Source organism: Mandrillus leucophaeus, unplaced genomic scaffold, assembly GCF_000951045.1.
Source record: "Mandrillus leucophaeus isolate KB7577 unplaced genomic scaffold, Mleu.le_1.0 Scaffold227, whole genome shotgun sequence".
Lineage (NCBI taxonomy): Eukaryota > Metazoa > Chordata > Mammalia > Primates > Cercopithecidae > Mandrillus > Mandrillus leucophaeus.
The window spans coordinates 2,999,948-3,014,625 of record NW_012102332.1 but is presented as its reverse complement, the minus strand read 5'-3'; the positions used below and the strand labels follow the sequence as shown (position 1 = coordinate 3,014,625).

Here is a 14,678-nt window from a genome sequence, read left to right as displayed (position 1 = left end):
GGATATTGCTGTCTGTTCTGATGTTATTCCGATGGATTTGGGATGTTCAGGATATTGCTGTCTGTTCTGATGTTATTCCGATGGAGAACTGCTGCCGTTCACGCCTAGTCCTGAGAACTAACACTGTTGAAGGCTTTAGACCAGAGTCCTGTGCCTCTTACTAGAAGAGGCCTGGTGGCCAGCAGGGGCTGTGGCGAGTCCTGGGAAGTACGCTCGCCTCTTTGGATGTGTAGTTAGCGTGTATTCACATTTAGGTCATACGTAAAGCAGACATTCACGTCTAGGTCAGATGTAAAGGTGACAACTAGGTCAACACCCGGCTGAAGGGCAGGGAGCATTGGTTCTCTGTGTGATGGGAAGACATTGGCAGCCATGCGTTTGTTGGCCCTAGTGTACAGGTTCTGATTCTAAATGCACTTCATTCAGGTGAGGTTTATACATGGGGCGACAATGATGAGGGACAGCTGGGAGATGGAACCACCAACGCCATCCAGAGGCCTCGGTTGGTAGCTGCCCTTCAGGGTAAGAAGGTCAACCGTGTGGCCTGTGGTTCAGCACATACCCTCGCCTGGTCGACCAGCAAGCCCGCCAGCGCTGGCAAACTCCCAGCACAGGTGAGTCCGGGCAGGCTGGGTGGGTCGGGGGCGAGCAAAGTGTGCTCCTGTCACGTGCTGCATCCTGTCGTTGTGTATTTACAGAGGCTTCTCGGTGAAAGTAATTCAGGCTCAGTAAATGTTAACCAAACAGTGTATTTACGAGCCTCAATATTTGGCTGGTTGTGGTGGCTCATGCCTGTAATCCCAACACTTTGGGAGTCCGAGGTGGGCGGATTGCCTGAACTCAGGAGTTCGGGACGAGCCTGGACAACATAGCAAAACCCTGTCTCTACAAAATTAGCTGGGCATAGTGGCGTACACCTGTAGTCCCAGCTACTTGGGAGGCTGAGGGCTGAGGTGGGAGGATCGCTTGAGTGTGAAAGGTTAAAGCTGCAGTGATTGCACCACTGCCCTCTTGCCTGGGTGACAGAGTGAGACCCTGTCTCAAAAAAAACCTTAATATTCATGCCAGCCAACATTCTGTGTGTATGGTGTGTATCACCTTCTAAGATATCTTATAACCCTCACCACTGTTCTGATGTACATGCCTCACGCTTCTTAGTAAATATATTTGTATAGACAAATTTTTTTTTTACAGTCAAATTGGACAGAATATTATTTTAAAAGCAGCACAGTGAGGTTTTGTAAAGCAAACTCAGAAACCATAATGCTTCTCTGGTTTTGAAACAATTGTTTTCAGAGTCCTTAATGGGTGTCACACTGTGGCCCCCCTGTGCCTTTGGTGCCTGAGGGGCTGAAGGCCGTTTCTGTGTTCCAGGTCCCCATGGAGTACAATCACCTGCAGGAGATCCCCATCATCGCACTGAGGAACCGCCTGCTGCTGCTGCACCACCTCTCCGAGCTCTTCTGTCCCTGCATCCCCATGTTCGACCTGGAAGGCTCGCTCGACGAAACTGGACTCGGGCCTTCTGTTGGGTTCGACACCCTGCGAGGAATTCTGATATCCCAGGGAAAGGTATTCGAGTGGCAGTCTTTGCTCTAGGGGAAACTGGTGTCTTCAGTACATTGTAACCCAACAGAATTCCGGTCCTGGGAATAGAGCACATAGAATGCGGCTCGTTCAGCAAATGTTCACGGAGTGCCTCCTGCATGCCGGGCTGTGTTCTGGGTACTTTATAGCACTGAGAAAACAGACAAAAATTTCCTCCCTTTTGGAGTTTATGTTAAAAACAAACAGTAGGGTGCTGCATCTCTGCTTCGTAATCTCTGCCTCTCGCCGCTCCAGAAGGATGAGGTGGGCCTTCATAAACTCAGCCTTTGTTCCTGCGGTCCTCCTCTGCCTGCCTGGCCTTGTGGCATTATGGCAAGTTCCACTGACACAGGAAGGCGGGCGATTGGACTGTTTCTCCCGGGATGTCCAGCAGAGGGGGCCAGGAGTCACAGATAGCTTACCTTGAAGGTCCATGCCTGAATGTGTAGAGATTGCTGGCCAAGTGAGAATTAACAGGGGTGAGTAATACAGTCATGAGTGAGGGCATCTGAAAGTCACCAGGCAGCTTTTGACCTGTAGATGTTGCTAATAATTGGAGCTTTCTAGAGGTTGGGTTAGTTTCTGGCAAGCAGCTTGACAAGATGATCTCGAAGGGGCTAATGATCCTATGGTAGGGGCATCTCTGTGTAGGGAAGAGCTTCAGAATTGGATTGAGGAACACTAATCCTGATTGTGATTCTGTGATATGTTTTGTTGTCAGATGTCATGGCCCATTCTTAGTGATTTAATAACATTGAGATGTTTTGGAGTCCTGTCCCAGCAGGTTACTTTTTAAAGACTGGTTTTGTTTCCACTTGACTAGAAAGATTTCTGCTGAACGGGACTGGGGCATTCATTTTACTTTCATGTGTGCCTGAGGGTGGAGGTGATGAGGCTTGTGTTTAATGGAAAGATCATCTCTCTGATGAGAGAGGCAGAAGAAATCGTAGGCAGGTAAAATGGATAGGAAATGTAATTTCAGTTACTATTCAATAATAAGTAGCAATTAATTAATTTTGCCTTCTTTTTTTAATCCTTCAAAGTTGTGATGATAATAGGCAGTGCAGAGGTAAAAAACCTTTCTTTGCAGGGAGAAAAATGGTGAGAGGAGGGGCACGTCCCACCTGGCCCTGTACGAGCGTTGTGCAGGCTGTGAGCAGGGCATGGGTGGGAGCTGGTGTGTGGTAGGGGAGCGGTGGGCAGCAGTGTCTGGCGCCTGCTGAGGCTGCAGAAGATCAGGGGAGTGCTGAGGGCATCTGAAAGGGACCTCTGGTCAGGAAATGTGCAGGCAGCCTCGGGTCTGGTCCTGGGTGTGGTGAGGATCGGCCTCAGAGGGGGGGTGTTACTACTCCCGGTCCAGAGCACCAAAACGGACTCTCCAGGAAGGTGGGCGGGCTGGTGACTGGGAGGAGAGGGGAGTGCTTCTGTGGAGGGGGAGCTCCCCTGGGGTCCAGGCAGGGCCCGTGGGAGCAGGATGAGTCTGGGCTGTGCAAGAGGCGTGGGGCTGAGGTGCCTCCAGGATGCCTGTTCCGGGTCTCCTCTGGCGCTTAGGGCCCTCACCTCCTGCCTTGGAGCAGCTTGGAGTTCTTAGCCTTTGAACTGGGCAAGGGCTCAGCCTCCACTGAAGGACCCTTGCGCTCCCACAGCCCACCCCTAACTGAAAGAAGGCACGATTGGCCACTTGGCCAAGAGAGCTGAGACCCCTGCTGACCTGTCTCCTCCCTTTCCATTGTCACGGCTGCTTGCTGTATCCTGCACCCTTTCCCCATGGGCACAGCCGACCTGCTCCCACCTGGGGAAAGGCTGGGTCCTCACTGTGGCGCTCATGTTTGACCACGCCCTGCTGTCTTCTCCCTGGGCGCTCCCAATTTCTTTCAGTGTGTTCACAGCCAGGACCTCTGGTTGGCTCCACGGCGCTCCCTGGCCCTGTGGCTGCTGTGTGGCAGTCAGTGGTTTAACATCAGTCCCTGCCAGTGGTGGACTTAATGTTTGGCAGGGAAATCTTGACTTCGAGACCTGAGTCGGAGCAGGTGCTCGCCAGGCCCAGCCCTCCCTGTTCTGCACCCTGCATGTGCTGGGCTCTTCCAGCCTCTGGCACACTGGTGGGTGGAGGTAGTTTCCTGAGGGACCTGCCTCTTGCCTGGCCATTGGCACTGCCCGCCCTGACTTCTGTCCCTGTGCGCTTCAGTGCCAGCCTGGTCCCCTGCACCCTCACAGCTTGAGAAAAGGGAGCTGGCAGTTTTCTGTTCTTAAGGTCGTCTTCAAATCAGATCTTAAACAAAACTATGTCGTGATTTCTCCAGGACTGATGCTTTCTGTATCAGATTCTAAATTTTGTCTGTTTGATGTGTTTTAGGAGGCAGCTTTCCGAAAAGTAGTGCAAGCAACCATGGTGCGCGATCGTCAGCACGGTCCCGTCGTGGAGCTGAACCGCATCCAGGTAGCTCATGGAGAGACATGTCCTGTGCTTTTCTTGTGGCCTGACAGCCTTAGAAGTGATGCTTTCGTGGGTGCCTGGGCTGGGACGAGAGTGCTGGTAGCCTGCCATCCCGTGCACCCCAACTTTAAAGAGCAGGTGCCACCTTCCTTTTTGTGGGCTTTCTGTATGTGATGTGCTGGGCCTTCCAGGAATGTCAGTGTGTTTCTTTATATAGAAGTAATGAAGATTTATATCAGATAGTCCAAAAGCACAAACACAGGTCAGCAAGAATGGGGAAAATAAAATCAGCCCTCTTCCCACTGCATGATGATAACCGCTGCTGTTACATTGGGAGGTGTGTGTCTGTTTGTTACAGCCAAAGCAGGATCACTGCCTTTTAAAATTTGCTGCGCTCCTCCCTGCCATGGAATAGGGCTGTGGGGCTGCTTGTGTTTGGCAGCTGCCTGCAGCCTGCTCCTCTCTTGCAGAGTGTGTCCTGGTTTACTCTGTTAGATTTCTCTGATGGTGCTAGGGGGCCATGCCCACTTTTCTGTGGTACAGGCAGGGCTATCTGGGTGTGTCTTCGGTTGCCCCTTTTGTTAAGTTCTGAGAAGTGGAGTGGGTCACAGGCCCAGTGATAGTTTGATGATATATCTGATTATAGGTTGTAACAGTTCATGCTCCCACTATCCTCACACCCTCCACCCACTGGTAGTTTTCTTTGCCAGTGTCATAGGCCAGAGTTACTAATATGTCTCATGGGTAGTGGTCAAAGAAACGACTAGTAGACCGTTTGTAAGTTTATACTGCTTCAAGTCTACATAAACTCACAGTTACAAACAAAGAGGAGCCTCAGCCCCTGATGATGATAGTGTGCAGAACTTGACATTTAATGCTCAAATGAAACTGGCCTCCTCTCTTGGATCAGACACAGAGAGCCACGAAGAACAAATTCTTTGTTCCTGTACCTTTGTATTAGCACATGATTTTTACCCTGATGTTGATTACATGACTAGAAATTGTTTCAGAGTTATATTTGGGGGCATGTTGGATTAAGACACCAGACTCTTGTCCTTTGTTGGACAGCTCATGTGACCACATTGATGGAACTGGTCTCTTTACTGACGTCAGAGTGTTTAATGCTAAACTGTACGTCAGTCATGTCCTCAAATAAATAGTTTAACTAGGTTCATAAAAAAGCTTTTATTTCCCTACGTTGGATGATCGCTTCAGTTTACTGTGCATCATAAACATCACAGCCTGTAAGAAAGGCCAGCCGATGGCTTCTGCATCGTCTAACCCCAGCGATTGAGTACATCTCAACTTGCACCTCCCTCAAAACCGCATGCAGGTGTTTTGGGCCAGGGGCTCTCAGGGTGGGTGTTCAAGCCCCCTCTTCAAGCCTGGGGGAGCTCTGAGCATCAGCGAAGCTTTGATAAACTAGGATGCAGGTTAGGCACCCTTATTTCTGTCTTTGTATCATCTGAACATTTTGAGAAGTCATTACATGCTGAACGCCTCTTTCCTATGCATCTTGCTATCCCCAGCTTGTGTTACAAAAATGTTCATTCAGTATGCAATTGAAAAAACAAACTGGGTAAATGGCAAACAAATTTATATTAGTCCTTCTGGCCACGCGTGGTGGCTCATGCCTGTAATCCCAGCACTTTGGGAGGCTGACGTGGATGGATTGCTTGAGCCTAGGAGTTTGAGACCAGCCTGGGCAACATGGTGAAACCATGTCTCTACAAAAAGTACAAAAATTAGCCTGGTGTGGTGGTGGGTGCCTGTAGTCCCAGCTATTCAGGAGGCTGAGGCAGGGGGATCGCTTGAGCCTGGGAGGCAGAGGTTGTAGTGAGCCGAGATCATACTGGTGTATTCCAGTCTGGGCGACAGAGCTAGACACCGTCTCAAAGCAAACAAAAAACAACTTATATCAGGCCTTTTTTTCTTTTTTTTTTGAGACAGAGTCTCGCTCTGTCGCCCAGGCTAGAGTGCAGTGCAGTGGTGCGATCTCGGCTCACTGCAGCCTCCACCTCCCGGGCTCAAGCGATTCTCCTGCCTCAGCCTCCCAAGAAGCTGAGATTACAGGCGTGCGCCACCATGCCTGGCTAATTTTTTTTTGTATTTTTAGTAGAGACAGGGTTTCACCGTGTTGGCCAGGCTGGTCCTGAACTCCTGACCTCAGGTGATCCACTCGCCTTGGCCTCCCAAAGTGCTGGTATTATAGGCATGAGCCGCCACGCCCGGCATCAGGCCTTCCTAAGAATCAGATAAACACCCTTCAGCCTAGTGTGCAATGTGGATTGACGTCTGGGGGCTGCTGTGGCTCAGCCACGGCCCCGGGTGCCATGGATGGCTCCTTCCCGTTCAGGGTAGCATGCCCCTCCCGAAGAGAGGAAATTTTCTACACGTGTGGAAATAGAAGTGATTTTCTGCCCAAAAATGAACATGGAGAAAAACATTCTATGAATTCAAGATGTGCACAGGACACCAGCACGGAGCCAGGAAGGCTGCACAGGCACCTCCGTCCCGCCACCCCATGGCTGTGACGATGCGCTCAGGGGCACGCCTCCCGAGGGGATGCCATGGGAAGGGCTCTCGCAGCTGTCTGTGGAAAGTTTCGGAGACGCCAGAACACAATCTTACTGGAGGGTTTTGTTTGTTGGGAATTTTATTTAGTTTTATAGCAGGATCTGAACGTCAGTACCTAAAAACTTTTTTACACTTAAAAATTTATTACAGAATTATTAGATGCACATTTCTGAAAATTTAGGGACTTCAGATTAAAGACAGTTAAAATCATGTGTGTTTCTATTGAGCAGAGAAAATGCTGTCCCACAGGAGCCTGTCTCCTTCCAGGATCATGGCTGCTGTTTTCTGCAGCCTCTGAGCACAGACAGCCTCTACCAGTGGGTGCTGCCGCGGAGAAGAGGCAGCCCTGTGGGCTTTGGGGAGCTGGGTGCACCTGTCCTGTCACATGGCTGCCGTGACGTAGGACATGTCCTGTTCTTTTCTTGTAGCCCAGTCTCCTTTGGGCATGATGGAGCCTTAAAAAGCTGCTGCGAGTTTCCAGGAACTCACATCTGTGAACACCTAGCCGAGTGTGTGGCACGCAGACAAGTTCATTCTACAGGCAGCTGTGGCTTCTGTCTGTCTTCTTGTATTTTTAGTCTTGGTTATGGCAGCTTGGGCTGTAAGTGGTTTAAACTCAACTTTATGTGAGCTAAAGATAAAGAGAGTTTTACTGGAGGAGTCATCAAAATACATTCTCAGGACCATTTTTTCTTCAATTTTTCTTTTTGACATGCTTCCAGACTGGGCTTCTCAGATGATTCTGACGCACAGCCTCGGCCACCCGCCCTCCGATGCCCTGAGGTCCTGCTGTGGCAAGGGCCCTAGGGCGCCTGCCTTGATGTCTGGGAATTGGAGTCCCCTGAGCCTTTGGAAATTGTAGCTTAGGATGAGAAGGATGGGCAGCGAGAGTGACTGCCTGTGTTGGGGAGGCTGAGTGGCCCCGAGGCTTGGAAGTGGGATGGGTGGAAGTGGATGGGTGGAAGTGGATATGGGAAAGGCCTGGTCCCAGCCGAGGTACTCACTGTATCTGCTTCAGTCTCAGGGGCATTGAGTTGAATCTTTGAGTGTCGGGAGTCTGTTCTGATCTGCTGGGAGAGCTGCTTTTGGAGTTCCTGGTGTCTTATTTCCTGAGGTCATGGCAAGATGGTGAAGTGGTGGCAGTGCATAGGGTGTGAGAATGGTCCATGCCAAGGTGATGCTGCTAGGCCGCAGCTGTAGACGTGGTGGTAGTGTGTGTCATGTTGGAAGGTGTGTTTGTTCAGACACACTAGCCCTAGGGGCTGCTGGGCATATCACTGGCGACATGCCCAATGGGGTGAGGGCAGCGGTCTCGGGTGTTCAGAGTCGAGTGCCCTGGATGGCGGGGTCTGCAAGCAGGTGCGTGACCAGGGAGGGGCCCATGCACAGTGCCTCCTCCTCATGCACTCGCCAGCTCCGCGTGTCCCCGGCTGTGTGTTTCCTGCTGCAGCAGCGGCCTCACGCTTGCTTGCTTTCTCCTCTCCAGGTCAAACGATCAAGGAGCAAAGGTGGGCTGGCTGGCCCCGACGGCACCAAGTCTGTCTTTGGGCAGATGTGTGCTAAGATGAGCTCCTTTGGTCCCGACAGCCTCCTCCTTCCTCACCGTGTCTGGAAAGTCAAGTTTGTGGGTGAGAACTTGCTGGGCGTGCTGGAGCACCTGTGTCCCCGGCAGTGGTCGCCTGAGCCCATGGGGAGCACAGAGGCCACATGGTGCGGGAGTGTTGGGGGTCTTCACACAGGACTGTGTGAGGGGACTCCGAGTGACTGCTTCTCCCCTGCAGGTGAATCTGTGGATGACTGTGGGGGTGGCTACAGTGAGTCCATAGCTGAGATCTGTGAGGAGCTGCAGAACGGACTCACACCCCTGCTGATCGTGACACCCAACGGGAGGGATGAGTCTGGGGCCAACCGAGACTGCTACCTGCTCAGCCCAGCCGCCAGAGCACCTGTGCACAGCAGCATGTTCCGCTTCCTGGGTGAGCTTCTCGGCCGCTTGAACTGGGTTGCTGTGCCCTGTGCCTGCTCTTGAGTTAAAGTGTACCGTCTGTTTGAGGAGTGACAGTAGATATATCTTGAATATCTGCTTTTAGTTTTTGAGACTAAAAACTAATAAAATGTTACCAATAAAAATGACTTTTAGAGCCAGGCGCAGGTGGCTCACGCCTATAAGCCTAGCACTTTGGGAGGCTGAGGCTGGTGGATTGCCGGAGGTCAGGAGTTCGAGACCAGCCTGACCAGTATGGTGAAATCTTGTCTCTACTAAAAATACAAAAAAAAAAAAAAAAAAATTAGCTGGCTGTGGTGGCATGCACCTGTAGTCCCAGCTACTCAGGAGGGTGAGGCAGGAGAATTGCTTGAACCCAGGAGGCAGAGGTTGCAGTGAGCTGAGATCGCGCCACTGCACTCCACCCTGGGTGACACTCCGTAGCCACAAAAAAAAAAAAAAGAAAAGACTTTTCATGTTGATCGTGCATTTCACCAACATTATGGAAGCGAACAAGGTGTGCTGTTGACTTTCGTGCCTAGCATTGAGGGCCTGACGGTGGTGGACCGTTGGAAGCTCTGTGCATAGTTACAGGCACTGGCAGAGCCAGCAGGCCCTGGCCACATGCTGAGGACTGGAGACTGCCTTGAGCACTCAGAAAATGTGAGATTCTGTTTCTGCATCTTCAATGTTTATCTGAGACTTGGGATCAGAGAGGGGTGAGGTCTTCACCATTGGCCAGTCCCTCCCTCCTGTCCCACTGAGGGTGTGCAGAGTGTCCTCGGCTGTGCGTCCCACCACAGCCAGCACCTCCTGGGCAGGGCTGTAGCTCCCTGGAGGACACTCCCATGGGGAAGTTCCAGCTCTTTGCTGTCAGAAGAAGAAGAATTGGCCTCTGTGTGGCTTAAACTAATGTGTGTGCAGAAGGGATGTGAAGAGTTAGAGGCTTATAGGCACAAAAGGAAATGATAGATGTAGAGGAGGACAGATGGTCTTGAGGAAGGGCCTAGACCTATGATTTGGGTGTTACTGCTTCAGAAGGTTCTGAGGCCTCAGTGTGGAGCTGCTGCCAGTGGCGTGTGTGAGTGAACGGGAAGTTTTGTCATCCTTTTCAAGTGTCCTCTGTCACTTGTGTCCTGAATGATCAGGTGTGCTGCTGGGCATTGCCATCCGAACCGGGAGTCCCCTAAGCCTCAACCTCGCTGAACCTGTCTGGAAGCAGCTGGCTGGGATGAGCCTCACCATCGCGGACCTCAGTGAGGTAACTCCCTGGGGCGGCAGGCGGGGCCTCTGGGGTCTTGTTAACAGGCACAGTCTGTTCTGCGGGTCTGGTCAGGCTGTGAACTCTGGCCTAACTTGGTGCCCAGGTGACGCAGAGGCTCCTGGCTGTGGGCCATCTTTGAGTAGCAAAAAAAATAGATCATCTGCTTTCTGGTGTTTTGTAATGTACACTGTCTTGTCAGATAAGGAAACTCACTGCCTCCCCTGTGAAGAAGCTGAGCTTTTGGGAAGCCGGGGGGCTGCAAGTCAGGCTTGCACAGGAGGCTCTGTCCTGGGGCGACCACAGCCAGCTCATCCCTTGTGGCTGTGTCGTGCCTCGGCTGCAGGGCGGGAATCCTTGCTAGCCAGTTGCTGTAACTTTCTCAGTGGTTAGTTTTAAGCACTTGACTGAACTGTGAATTCTTTGTTCAGCTCCTTGGGTGAAGTACTCTCTCGTTGCTCCTCTTCTGTCTTGGTGTGTGCTGTGTACTTGCAGCCTCGAGATGCACTTGAGGCTGACCCCGGCTCCTGCTTGACAGAGTGTGCTGGGTGGACTGGGATCTGGGGTGGGGACGAGCCCTGAGTCGACACATGGGCTTTCTTTTTCTCCTTAAAAGGTTGATAAAGATTTTATTCCTGGACTCATGTACATCCGAGACAATGAAGCCACCTCGGAGGAGTTTGAGGCCATGAGCCTGCCCTTCACGGTGCCGAGCGCCAGCGGCCAGGACATCCAGCTGAGCTCCAAGCACACGCACATCACCCTGGACAACCGCGCGGAGTACGTGCGGCTGGCGATAAACTACAGGTCGGTGGTCATCTGTCTCTGTTGCATTGACACAGGTAGCAAAAGTAGCAGAAAATGGTTGCATGGACGTGTGTTTTTAGGAGTGTCGTCCACAGTACAGTAATGGATTTGGCTGCAACTATTGCTGATCTGTGGGTGTGAAGCTTATTCTGTGATCAGGGTCGGTGTTCATTACTCCTAGCTCTAACCAGAATACCAAGATCAACAGAATCCACCCATTTGGGTCACTGCACCTGAGGAGGCCGTAGTTTTTGCCCTGTGTGCTTTCTTTGTTGGCTTCCTTGGGACAGGGCTGGGTCTGGGGCTGTCTCGACCCCCTCCAGGCTGCTTGAGTGACACAGAGCAGCCTTTGCCAGGTGTCCAGGTGTGACTGTGCACAGGCCTTTGGGCGCCGTGATTCAGGCTTGGCAGGTCATTACCACCACCCACAGTTTCCACTGCTTGTCCCATGTCCCCTGGAAGCACCTGAGAGTGTCTGGATGAGGCCCCATGTGGTGGGTGTGCCCTGTGGGCTCTGGTGGGGGTAGTCCTGGCAGGTGTCCTGGGTGGTGCTGTCCCCCGTATCGTGTCTGCCGTGGGTCAGCATGGTGTCTCGGGCCTGTGGGCTCTGGTGGGGGTAGTCCTGGCAGGTGTCCTGTGTGGTGCTGTCCCCCGTATCGTGTCTGCTGTGGGCCAGCATGGTGTCTCGGGCCTGTGGCGGGTGCGCGTCTTTCCCCTCTTGGTGCTGGCTTCTCCTGGGGTATCCGGTGGATACTGAGAGTGGTGGCTTGGGGTGTGCGTAGCTGTGGGTGGTCATTAGGCTGTACCTCATCTGCCAGACGAGATGAGCCGAGTGTCGAGTGTCGGGAGAAGTTCTGCAGTGCTGAGCTGCTAAGCATGCTCATGCCATCTGGAGCTGGTGCTCTGTCCTCCCAGCTGGGAAGTGTGCAGCCGCAGTGCTGCGTGCCAAGAATTGGTGTGAGCAGAACAAAGTCAGTGTCACCGAAGACAGAAGTGTAAAGTGAGCTTTTTCTTCCAGACTCCATGAATTTGATGAGCAGGTGGCTGCTGTTCGGGAAGGGATGGCCCGCGTTGTGCCTGTCCCCCTCCTCTCACTGTTCACCGGCTACGAACTGGAGACGATGGTATGCCGACCCCCAGGTGGGGCTGCCCTGCAGCTGCCTTTGCCTGCTGACCCACAAATCAGTGACAGTAGTTCAGAGTTAGAGCCTTGCCCTGTGTGTTGACTGAAGGGAGTGCACTCTGAGCGCGTCCCTCCACCCGCCCGCAGGAGGCTGTATGCGGGCCCACCCGGAGCCCCCAGACCTTTCCCTGCCCCAAACAGGCCTTGGTGTAGAGAGGGAGCGTGATGGAGTCTTGCGGAAATGCCAGGTGGGAAGCATCACACGGCCCTGACGGACATCCTCCTGCAGGTGTGTGGCAGCCCTGACATCCCCCTGCATCTGCTCAAGTCGGTGGCCACCTACAAAGGCATCGAGCCTTCCGCATCGCTGATCCAGTGGTTCTGGGAGGTGATGGAGTCCTTCTCCAACACAGAGCGCTCGCTCTTCCTTCGCTTCGTCTGGGGCCGGACGAGGCTGCCCAGGACCATTGCCGACTTCCGGGGCCGAGACTTCGTCATCCAGGTAGGCTCCTGGCTGGGCTTGCCAGCCCTGGGCTGATGTCGGCCAATGGTGGCCAGGTCCTCACCCACGGTCCTGCAGCACATGGAAAAATGGGCCTCTTGTGTCGTCACAGAAATGAAAATGGAAAACATCCAACTTCTCTGATGTGAAGGCTCAAAATGTTATGATTATGTGTTTTGGGTATGATTACCTGTTTTTTAAAAATTATCTGGGCATTCCCAGAATACACCACTGCTGTGTCAGCCTACTCTAGGTTTCAAACACACGCAAAGCACTCGCTCAGTTATCTGGTCGGATTAGGTGAGTCACTAAGTAACACGCTAGATGCTGAGAAAAATGAGGCTGCTCGTAGGATTGAGAACAAGGGTTTCGCTTTGGGTTCCAACTCTGTGGGCCAGTGGTCAGAAACAAGCTCGACGGACCTGCCGGGTCACTGAGAGGGGGTGGCCTGATGCCCTCGCTCTCTGTTGGAACCGTAACAGCAGTGCCTGGGTGGATGGATCGATAGGGTCCACTGTTCCCAGCATGTGCCCGGCAGAGCCTGACCTGCGTCTCTACCAGGGTTAGAAAAGTGGCCGTCTTTCAGGGTCATCTTGGAGAGCATGCATAGTTTATCTTAGAAGGTCAGTAATTCTTAGTTTTTGTCCATAATTCTTGCTGTTTCTTAGTATCTTAATCTGTAGTGGTCAAAGTTGGGCTGGTAGACTCGTGAGGAGCTCTCCCATGATCACGTGCCTGGCCCTCCGCCTGCCAGGCCTCCCCGGGCCCATAGGGGTGGTGTGGTCCTCGGGCCCTCTTCCCGGGATGACCGTAGAGAGCCGTCGTCTCCATAGTGAGGTGCTGTTTCTTACTCCAGGTTCTAGGAATTAGTTGCACCTTGTTACTCCTAAAGTTGGTTGGATTATGTTTTCTGCTGTTTTGTTCTTAGCAAAATACATGGTTTTGTGAGCACAAAGAGCCTAATGAGTACAGTAAAGTAGACTGCAGCCATGTTCAGCTTCTGATCACGTCATATTTCTGCTCAACAGGTGTTGGATAAATACAACCCTCCAGACCACTTCCTCCCTGAGTCCTACACCTGTTTCTTCTTGCTGAAGCTGCCCAGATATTCCTGCAAGCAGGTGCTGGAGGAGAAGCTCAAGTACGCCATCCACTTCTGCAAGTCCATAGACACGGATGACTATGCTCGCATCGCGCTTACAGGAGAGCCGGCCGCCGACGACAGCAGCGATGATTCAGATAACGAGGATGTCGACTCCTTTGCTTCAGACTCTACGCAAGATTATTTAACAGGACACTAAGATGGGGAAACGTCCTTGTGAAACGAAAGCCTGAGCCAGGCGGCAGAGCGCTCGCTGCTGTGTAGACTGTAGGCTGCCTGGTGTGTCTGATGAGAAGCGTCTGTCCTCGAGCCAGGCGGGAGGAGGGGGTGGAGAGACTGACTGGCCGTGCTGGGAATGACAGTGGAAAGGTCCGCCTGTGCGCGTGGAACACCGTGGACGCTCGACTTCCAAGGGTCTTCTCACCCGCAATGCTGCATTACATGTAGGACTGTGTTTACACAGTGTGTAAATGTTTATATAAATACCGAATTGCAGCATCCCCAAAATGAATAAAGCCTTTTTACTTGTGGGTGCAATCGATTTTTTTCTTTCTCCTTTCTTTCAAGTGTCGTGAGTCGTCTTGATTGTATATTGGAAATAACTGTGTAACAAATCATTATTATAAATATTTCAATTAATTTCACTCTGAATTTGTTTATTAAAAGCCTTTTGAACATGAAATGATCAGTATTACTTGAATGCATCCAGAGGATATTTAAACCAAAATGAAAAACCAGAAGGCCATTTGGTGTCCCCTCTCCCAGGTGTCCCCTTCTAGCATATGCATTATGTCATCTGAATTGAGGCCTTTCTGTGAACAGCATCATAACTTCTATCATGGAAAGTGTACTATATATAATGTTTGTGTCATGTATATGCCTAAATTTTAATTATCTATAAATAAAACATCTGTCATAAAAGTGTAGGCTGAGCTTTCTTAACCAGTTAGACTAGCACCAGGGGATATACTGCAACCAAAAAGTCAGTTAGTCCTTGATACAGCAGTAAGTGAGATTTCCGCCAAGTTTAGATTTTTTTTGATTACAGAAACCAAACTCAAGTCACAAAGAAGTGATTAGGAGAATGGAAGGTTCCAGGGGACCAGCTGGTGGCAGGGGCTGAAGGGCTCTGGGGCCTTCAGGGTTTCCTCCGACGTCCTCCCCAGTCCCATGTGTCTGCACAGCCTTCGCTTCTGCTTTCCTTGGCCTGGGCTGAGAGTCTTCGGTCCAGACAGCCGTGGTACACGGTTTGGGCTGCTTGTGTATGGCACACACTCGTGTCTGCAAAGGGTAGGACT

The 14,678-nt window shown here is 51.7% G+C and overlaps 1 protein-coding gene across 1 annotated transcript in view; it reads left to right on the top strand.

The window, feature by feature from the left end:
• HERC2 (HECT and RLD domain containing E3 ubiquitin protein ligase 2) overlaps nucleotides 1–14,301 on the top strand; it is a 227,857-nt gene extending 213,556 nt beyond the window's left edge. Inside the window, exons 84-93 of the mRNA XM_011981498.1 lie at nucleotides 427–614; nucleotides 1,375–1,572; nucleotides 3,944–4,027; nucleotides 8,088–8,229; nucleotides 8,383–8,577; nucleotides 9,734–9,846; nucleotides 10,463–10,653; nucleotides 11,672–11,777; nucleotides 12,066–12,278; nucleotides 13,307–14,301. Of these exons, the coding sequence (XP_011836888.1) occupies nucleotides 427–614; nucleotides 1,375–1,572; nucleotides 3,944–4,027; nucleotides 8,088–8,229; nucleotides 8,383–8,577; nucleotides 9,734–9,846; nucleotides 10,463–10,653; nucleotides 11,672–11,777; nucleotides 12,066–12,278; nucleotides 13,307–13,579 (1,703 nt within the window). The 3' untranslated portion in view covers nucleotides 13,580–14,301. The remainder of the gene's footprint in view (nucleotides 1–426; nucleotides 615–1,374; nucleotides 1,573–3,943; nucleotides 4,028–8,087; nucleotides 8,230–8,382; nucleotides 8,578–9,733; nucleotides 9,847–10,462; nucleotides 10,654–11,671; nucleotides 11,778–12,065; nucleotides 12,279–13,306) is intronic.
• Nucleotides 14,302–14,678: the final 377 nt, after the last annotated feature.